This window comes from Falco cherrug, chromosome 2 (assembly GCF_023634085.1).
Source record: "Falco cherrug isolate bFalChe1 chromosome 2, bFalChe1.pri, whole genome shotgun sequence".
Taxonomy (NCBI): Eukaryota; Metazoa; Chordata; class Aves; order Falconiformes; family Falconidae; genus Falco; species Falco cherrug.
In genome coordinates, this window is record NC_073698.1 from 12,662,359 (window position 1) to 12,671,840 (window position 9,482).

At 46.4% G+C, this 9,482-nt stretch overlaps 1 protein-coding gene across 2 annotated transcripts in view; it reads right to left on the bottom strand.

Moving 5' to 3' along the window:
• SESN3 (sestrin 3) overlaps window positions 1-8,796 on the bottom strand; it is a 44,893-nt gene extending 36,097 nt beyond the window's left edge. The window contains exon 1 of one of the 2 annotated variants that reach the window (XM_055701124.1): window positions 8,554-8,796. In XM_055701124.1, the coding sequence (XP_055557099.1) occupies window positions 8,554-8,652 (99 nt within the window). In that variant the 5' untranslated portion in view covers window positions 8,653-8,796. The remainder of the gene's footprint in view (window positions 1-8,553) is intronic. The other variant, XM_055701125.1, reaches the window with a different exon arrangement.
• Window positions 8,797-9,482: the final 686 nt, after the last annotated feature.

The following is a 9,482-nucleotide window of genomic DNA, read 5'->3' on the forward strand; positions in this document are numbered from 1 at the left end:
ACCTGAGTTTGAATTTAATATACTTTAAATCAGATACACAATTATGCATTTTGATTCCGAAGTGCAGCAATTGAGACATACTGGCTGTATTTATGAGTTTACTGCTCATTCTGAATGGAAGAAAACCTGATTTTAGAGGGTTTTTTTTTTTACTTTTTTTAGAGGTTTTAAATTTTTACTTTTCTTCCAAAAGTCTTCTGCACTTGGAGAGATAATAAAGGCCTATGGTTCCACACAATTCTCAAGAATGCAATTTCTCCTGGCTTTCGTACATGTTAACCTAATATTTGTGCATGTTGGAAGACTTAAGACACAACCCAAAGGGTGGTCCATACACTGACCACACAATATGGAGCAAGTCCATGAGGAACTTACTTCTTGTGAGATGCAGGCTTATCACTTCAGTTCCAGCCCACTCACCATACATGACACCAGGAACACTTCATATTCCTCTCCATTATTTTTTCCACCTGATCGCCTGAGAAAGGGGACCACAAGTACCCTCACACTGTTACCAAGTTCACTAAGTTGGGTGTTGAGCTCAGAATCCATTAGAAACCCATTGTTGGTCTAACAAAACAAGATGCTTACCTTGAGAGAAATATGACAGAGTCATTAACAGGGAAAAAAATAGTTGTTTGATCAGGAGGTTTTATCTGTTTATTTATCATACTCTAATTCAGGTACCCTGGGACATTGAGTAAAGATTTAAGATGCCTTTCTAGATTAAGAGCACCGACTTCTGTCTCTTACCCTGAGCACTATCACTTACACCCTGTTCAGCCCCTTCCTGACTTAAGTCCCCGACTGCCACAAGCATTATGGCCTAGAAGAAAAAAGGCTGTGCTTCAAAACATCTTACTTTCAATTTAAATAAGATGTAAGAATGAAGTTATGTGAATAAATCAATGGTTGGTATGGTCTATACCAAGAACAAAACTGTTTCTCAGTGTCCTAAACACGTAATATTAACCATCATCTACACCAGTATTTTCCCCTAACTGATAGTTATCCAATGTTTGATATGCAGGAAGCATCCTATAATAAAAAATTGAAACTAGTGGTTAAGAGAGGCATTTAAAATTAATATCCCTTGATCATGGCTTCCCCTATTACGGGTAACACTAATCTGCCCAGAGTGGCATACCAAGCACCCCATAAAAATATCTTAAACTATCTCTAACGTCTTCGATGGATTGACTGATGGATAAACAGTCAGAAAAAAAAATGTTTGTGAAGAACATCCCTACCTCCCTGTAATGGAATTTCACAAGATATCTGAGTCATCTGCATTACGCTCCCTATAGCTTCTACTTAAGGCGCACAGACTACCAGGCTGGGTTGCAGAGACAACAATGGGAAGGACCTCTGCATACAAACAGGAACACCTGCAAAGAACAGAGAAATTAAACAGCATAAATTATTTCCATACAGGTTCCTCCAAAGTTGATGAGGTGCAATTTCTCATTAACTAAGGTCTCCCTCCTGACAATTCCAATTTCTTTTCTGCTGAAAACACCCCTTTTCCCCCCAGTTCTTCCTGACCCACTTAGATGAAAGCCAACATTCAGCCTGACCAAGCAAACTATTGCTTGCAATCCCTCCCTATTCTCCAGCCCTGGAAATGGAAATCTGGTAATAAAATCTCCAGACTAACTCCTCTAGCTATACAAAGCCAGGGGAGAATTATACCACTATCTTCTCTTGCTCAAATCTCCCTAGCCAGAAAAAAGGTTCAAATAAGGAACCAAGCGAGTATTAACAGCTCCCTCACCAACGTGGGAGAGAGAAAAAAACCCAAGGATGCTTAACAAACCGTATTTTTTTTTCAGATTTCAAAACACCACCATTTAAAGAGATGTGAGATTTGAAGCATTAATTAAGTAATATGCATAAATTTAAAGCAAATGCTCACAGAGTCCACATCTCCAAACCACAACCTGAGATTTGGCTAATGTAACGCACCATTCCCACCAGCAGCAGTAAATCTTAACAGAGGACAACCTCCACGCTTGGCTAACCCACTCCCAACACTAAACCTCAAAGTTTCTTTTGAAGAAAATCCTCTTTCCCACTTTCCTTCCTTTCTTGCCTCCACTCCCTCCCTGTAATTCAGGGATGACCATCTTTTTGCTTTTGTTTTCTTAAATAAAAGTGGCTATTCTAAATGAGCGTGGTTCCTACGAGGCCAACTCTTACAGCTTTTCATTGCAAAACAGCGTCCTTCACCAGAGGTTCATTTCACCCACGTCACTCTCATTACAGGTCTAATGAAAATTTAATAGTTCTGCCTTCTCATTTTCAGCACATAAGACTACAAGGTACAAGGAAAAATTTTTACAAGAGCTTTTAAGGCAAAACTGGAAGAATCCAGGAACCCTCAAGATCAGCATACATGTGCAAAAAACACTCTCCAATTCTGGGCAATGAAGCCAGTAATTACACAGGTGGGTGGGAGAACAATTATTTAAAAGGGTCAGACTGAAAAGATAAAAATTACTGCAACATTTGCAAGGATGGGGAAGGAGCGAAACCACGGTCATCTCTGGATCTGCAGTGCATTTATTTTACAGCAAAGAATCCTGTTCTCCAAATTGTTTCTTTTTAAATAGATCTTTCCAGAAAAAGTAAGAATGTTGAGCATGAGGGCCCTGTTGCTGACCGTCTTAACTGCACTAAATAGCCAGGTTTGTTGCTCTGGGCTTACAGCTTTATATTTTGGACCCTCAAAGACCCATCCTCTCCCCCTAGCTGTTCACGCAGTATTAGAGCAGGAGTGACTCGAGCTGGTTTCACCACAGCAGTGCTCCAGGGGACTGGAAGGCACAAACACCAAAGGCAGACACCATGTTTTACACAACAGAAAGTTGCTAAAATTAGAACCAATACAGAATTGGGTTTTCATGACAGACTTTTCAAATCACTTTGAGAACTCCTTTAGGAGGAGGCACATCAGAAACTTAAAGCCATCTAGGCAGCTGTAAATTAAGACAACTACAGTGTGAGGAGACTTATTAAGAGTGGTCAAACTACGGAAGACATAATTTGATTTTACAAAATCAGACCCTCTATCACAGCCAAGTTTGTTGATCAGATTTCCAAAGCCAACTACACTACGCAACTCAACAACAACGACAAAATGATGCTGCACTGTGGAAAACCCAGGGTGTTTTCCAAGCAAAGGCACAGCAACTTTCATTTGCCTGTGTTCAGAATAGACTGAACCAGGCTGACTTTCTCCAAAACAGTTGAGATGTCCTTGGAAGGCCTCTTGATTTCTACAGAACAGGTATTAGCATTTCCATGCCCCTTCATGACTCACGGTGACACATATTTTAGCTTACATGGGCTTATGAGACCTGACATTAGACTATTTTTGGTTTACTTTTGGGCTACTTTCTTACTCACCCACACAGAACAATAAAGTGAATGAACATCTTTTTTTTTTTTTTTTTTTTTTTTTTCTTATTTGGATATGACCTCAACTCCCTGAGCTTAGGCTAGTGCTACTGTAAGCACCACACCATTTAACGACATTTACACTTTTTTTTATCTTAAAACTTTGTGCTTTTTTTGACAGCACCAAACCTAGAATAAACTATTCTAGAACCTTACACCTCTGGACACTTCGATTTTCCAGCCTAACTGTATTTATGACCATTTTACATCCATCTACTCTTGAAAGAATTTCTCCTCACTGGCTGTTACCATTGGATGTATTTATAGACACGGATCACAACCCCTCTCAGCCTTTGTTTCTGCTGGATTAAAAAAAGCAAACTCTTTTAGTCTCCTTCTGCAAAATCAGTACTCCATTTCTCCCAGCACCCAGCCAGCTCACCTTTGCACCTGGTTTAATCAGGGTCCATCCTCTCCGGCATCCCTCCCTCCAACAACACTGTCCTGCAGGCTGACAGCAAACTGCTGGTCCTCACACACACACAAACATCCTTCTCCCTGCTCCTTCCAAGGAGCTGCTCTTTATTAAAAGTTATGAGTAACAAAGAGCCAAGCCTGTAACTCTTACATTTCATACCACTGGGTTTGACCCTATTTATAACTACACCAGCATTCAAGGTCTCCCAGCTTTCTATGAAATGTTCCACTCTTTCCCAGGACCAACATTTACCACTTCTGCCGTTGTGTATGTCTTTTAGAAACAGTCACGCTCTCATTGCGATTTGGGACAGTGTTAAACCAAGTTAGTTTCAAGTGATAGAAAACCCACTGGTAGTCTCCCCTCAGCACAGCGACTTCTCCTTCAGCATGACCCACTCCATCCCCACTCCCATCAGTTCCCAATCACTCCTCTATCATTAACAGGAAGAGAAAAATTGACAAAAGTGTCAGATCAAAGGCCCCTATTGCCCAGTAACCTGCCACTGGCAGGGGGCAATAGCAGACAAGTAACAGTCAGGAAAGTATACAGAAATTATACCGTAAAGTGCTGCTATTTCCTATTTACAGATCTTGTTTGATTTTTCTGTTACCAATTTGCCCAAATACTTTTCAAACCCACTTAAACTTTCTGGTATTTAGAACATTTTGTGTTAGCAAATCCCAAAGTTTAATTTGAGCTGACTTGCTAGTGCAGCAAGCAGTTCAACCTTTGATGTTACTTCAGATGTTTAATGAAGTCTAGCACTAGTTCATCCAAAGCTTTCCAAACAGGACACTCTAGCTGATGTCTTAACAGAAGACTACTACTTTAGTCTAGTGTGACCTACTTTTGGTGGTATCATGTCATATGTATTTTTTTCATATATCTGTATGCTTTTCCATCAAAATTTGCTTTAATAACTTGCATTGTGTTGAGACTCGTGCTAAAGGAGACTGGCATGGACGAATGAGGAGTACTGAAAATTATGTTTGTCATATTGACGGCCATTCCCTCACACAGGATCACCCTCACTGGGTAGGTCTATGCAAAACAGAAACAGATCCTGGATTTCATACACTTTTATCTAGGACTCTAGCACAGAGACTGGCTCAAGCCAAGAGGGTCAGCTAAGCCGGGTTCAATTCCATCTTGCCAACCTCAGTGGATACTTATAAACCACACTCCACTATCACCCATTTTGCCGTTGCCCTTTTATCTCCCTCACTGAAATCCAACAAAACAAATACTTAATCCTGGAACCATGTTTATACTAATTTTCTTTTCTATCCTACTGACTTGCATGTACATGTAAAAGAACCTTTTACTTCACATGCTTTGCAATTTGCAACTAAGCCTGAACAGTTGGCAAACTCTCCCTCTTCCTACATTTCCTGACATATCAGGATTTTTCCATCCCCTGAAGACTTTTTGCCTATTGCTAAATGCCTTCCTGAAGCAGTTATTTGTCCAAAGAAATACTAAGCCCTTCCTATACATTCTCTTCTTGTTTACTTGGGCTACTGATTTTGTTGAGGCAGGAGAACCTTGCGTTTCCATCAGGCTCCAGACCCCCTCCAGATTTACACCCTGGAGCTCCCCTGCTCAGAGACTGCCCCAGATGCTGCATTTCCAAACACAAGAGCTGGAGGCTGTCCTCATTATTGCAATGGCAGCAACTCTCAGTCACCTCTAGGAAAAGACTTGGCTACAGCACTCATGTACCCTTTTAAGCACTCTACTGATATACCAGTTTTGTTACAATGCTTGCCCATCAATCCCACGAACCAGAACTACTCATCTCTTCTTGCTCATTTTTCCATTTATTTTAAGCTGAGTCAAAGCATTAGCCTCAGCTGTCTGTTCAACAAGCTCGCTCACCGAATCCAAGCCAGCATCACCTACTACTGGTTGTCTTTTTTTTTTTTCCTAAATCAAATAATGATGTAGCTGTAATATCTATGACTGTCTAAGCCCTTCTGATTAGCAGCAATTGTTCTGCAAGTAGATCTGGTTATTCAAAGTGTCCCGTAAACAATAAACCCAACCGGAAATTGAATCTTTTTAATATGCAAAACCTTCCTCATAGGCAAATTTAACCCATGGATCCTCAGCAAGTTTCAAGCGTTACCCTAACAGAACTTTCTGCAATAAAACATAACTTTGATTAATTTGAAATTAGCTGAAACCTAAAGCACTGCATCTAGCTTTTCCTGTTTCCCCGTTGAAAAAGAAACTTACCTTCACCCATGAGAATCCAAAACTTGCCAGACTATTTACAATTCCATTATATGGCACTGAGTAGAAAGCTTGCTTTGCCCCTTACAACTTTGACAACAGCACTACCTCAGCTGCAAGCGTTCAAATACTTCACATAAAGACTTAAGACTGAGGAGGGCAGAAGAGATTCAACATGTTTTAAGGCCAATCATTTTTCCAGTATATTATCACATGAGTGTTAAAAAAATCCCCAACACCATCAAAAGGACAGATGAGGCAGCACTTATCTGAAGATTATTACTCTGAGACTCAGGTCAAATTTGCATCTCACTTCCACCAATCCTTTTTTTTTTTTTTTCTCCTGTCTTCTACTTGCATGCTTGCCAATGAAGTGCAAAAGGTTAAAACTTACAGTGATTTTTATTATACCAGCTTTTAAATAATTACAGATGTAGTCAGAGGCTTTGTAATTCTATGTTTATTCTCCAGCCTAAAACAGAGATGCAGTGATGTCCTACTACAACTGCAAGCACAGAACCTTTTCATAGGCTCTCAGTTTCTTTTTTCTTTCCCCAACTTTACAAGGAAAGCAGCTGAAATGAGCACAAACAAAGCAGGACAGTGCTAAGCTGCCTTCCACAACAGACCCAAACAGATAGCTGTGTTTTATCATCACCCTCCCTAAATTCCTGTAAAAAATAATAAAAATAAAATAAAAAAATAAATCTAAACCAGCAAGTTAGTTTCCTGTTACCAGAAAAGTAACATCTAGACTGCCTGCTCCCCCCACCCCCCCACCCCGATATTAAAGAGGTATACAAAAAAAGTCCTACCCAGCAGGAAGAGACTATGGCTTCAAAAAAATTCAGTTATTTAAATTTAGTTTTAGATCTACAAATGCTGCCAAGCACCACTTTATTTGTCAACAAAACATTTTGATTATTTGGCAGAACAAAGCAAGCTCCCTCCCTGCTTTCTCCACAGACATATTTGGCACCGGTTAATTTGTATGTCTTTAGACATATGTCAAGTCTGAAGCTGTTTCAAGCTTTAACCCCGCAGAACTTCTCTCTTTTAAGTACTTGTTTTTCTTAAAGCAGTAACAGCAGCAAGTTAAAGCCAAGAAGGGATTCGATCCTGCAACGAAATAGTTAAAAATCAGACTCTGCTGATGCGAGCTTCTCTGATCCATTACATTTCTCCCAAGCTGAGCTAAGAGCTGAGCACCAAGTATCAACTGTAATATGATCCAAGAGTTTATGGAAAAAATAGCTGCACATACCAAGCATGCACATTTAGTAAGATTTTGTTTCCATTAAAATATTCGAGAAACAGAGTTTTTCAGATCTGCTTCTCTCTGGCCGATTTTTAACGTTTCTCCTCCCCCCTCCCCTAAATACACACCTCCTTTCCAAAACCCAAACCCTTAAAAAAAAAAAAAAAAAAAAAAAAGAAAGAAAAAAGCAGTCCTACTGCAGGGAAGAGAGGCTTGAAAAACAACTTTGATTGGCACTTGGCCTGACCCACAGAGGAAGAAAAACAGTTTTTGGACAAAGAGCGCAAATATTTGAGCTGATTGACTTACAGGCTTTCTTAGCATTCGCAAGGAGCAACCTGGTGTGAAACGTATCGGCAGAGACTGAATTAAAATAAAACCAAAAAACGGCCTCGCGTTCGTCTGCGGGCGCCGGGGCTCGGCGCGTTTGCACAGCTCAGCAATTTTAATTCATTTGCGCTGGACAAACAGGCAGCACCGCCGCCGGAGCCCCCCGCCCGGCAGATGTCGGGAGGAGCTGGCCGAGACCCCGCAGCCACGGGGGCCGCGCCGCAGAGCCGCGGGGAGGGGGCTTGGCGCGGCGGGGGGGTGGGGGGGCAGGGGCTTCTCTGGTGGTTTTTTGGTGTTTTTAAAGCTCGGATTTCGATGCCCCCGCGCAAAGACCTGACGGAGATCGCGGTGATGAATTCTGTCAGTGAAATAGGTGGGTAAACTTTCCAAGCGCGGCTGGGCCCCGAGCCACCCCATCCCCCCCCGTGCCATCGGGGAGGCCAGGAGCACCCGGGACCCTCGGGGGGGTGGGGGGTGCGGGTGCAGCCTAGGGCAGGGGCGAGTGACAACTGTCCCAGGGAGAAGCCGGCGATGGGGTACGGGACCTGGCACCCCTGCGCACCCCCTGGCACACCTGGGGCCGCACCTTCCCCGCCCCGCGCCCCTCCGCTGCCCCCCAGCTCCCCGCCGGCACTCAGCTCCAGGCAGCCCCCCCAAAACCGCCCCCCCCCGCCCCCCTCCATCCCCCCGCCCCACTGCTGCCCTATGGCCCGCTTCTCCTCACGCCGCTGCCCCCCCCAAACCGCCGCCCCATCGCCCCGCTCCCCCAGTCCCTCCTGCAGGTCTCTACCTCACCGCCTCCCGCAGACCCCTCGGCTCCCCCCGCCTCACAGCGGGGCCCCCCCGGTACCTGTCTCGGCACCTTCCGGCAATTGCCGCACACCCGGTACTGGCCGGCGGCGGAGGCGGCGGTGGCGCTGCCCACGGGGCCGGGGCCGAGCCGGTTCATGCTGGCGGGGAGCGCGGCGCTGGCCGGGCGGGGACGGGGGGAGGCGGCAGAGTGGCTCCTCGCCGCTCAGCAGCCCGCGCCGCCGGCCACCCCCATCCTCCAGCCGCGGCCCCAGCACCCCGCTCCGGGCCGCTGCCCCCTGCGCACACCCCTGCGCGCTCCGCCAATCCGCGCGAGCCGCCCCGCCCGCCGCCGCCGCGCTCGGCCAATAGCGGGGGCCGCCCGCCGCCGACCAATAGGCAGAGCCCTCTCCGGCTCCCATCTCCAGGCAGCCTCCGAGCGGGGGCGGGGAAAAGGGCGTGGTCACCGCCGCGGAGGGGCGGGGCCGGCCGCGTCTCTGGGCAGTGTTGGGGAGAGAGGCGGGGCCGGCGCTCTGGCGCGTGCCTTCTTCTGGCCAATAGGGTGGGGCGGCGGGCGCTATGCAAACGAGGCGCGGGCAGCCCCGCCCCCGGAGCGGAGGGCAGCGGCCGGCGGGGGCCGAGGGAGCGGCTGGCAGGGCCAGCGGGCGGCCGGCGCACGGGGGGCTTGGCTCCCCCAGCCACCCCGGCCGGTCCCCCGGCCCTGCTCGGGGCCGCTGCCCCCCAGGACGGACCCCGAGGGGCCCACGTTTGGGGGCGCAGAGCCGGGCAGGGCGAGGGGTCACCGGTGTGATGAGGTGCGGGCCTCAGCCTCCCAGGCCGCCAGGCCCAGGCCGAGCCCTAAGCCCAGGCTCCGGCCCAGGCCCCGGCGCAGGCTCAGGCCCAGGCTCAGGCCGCCCTCCTGGGGTATCGCCTCCCCGCAGACGCGGATCCGTTAATGGTAGTGAGGGTGCTCGCTGCTACCCGCCGAAG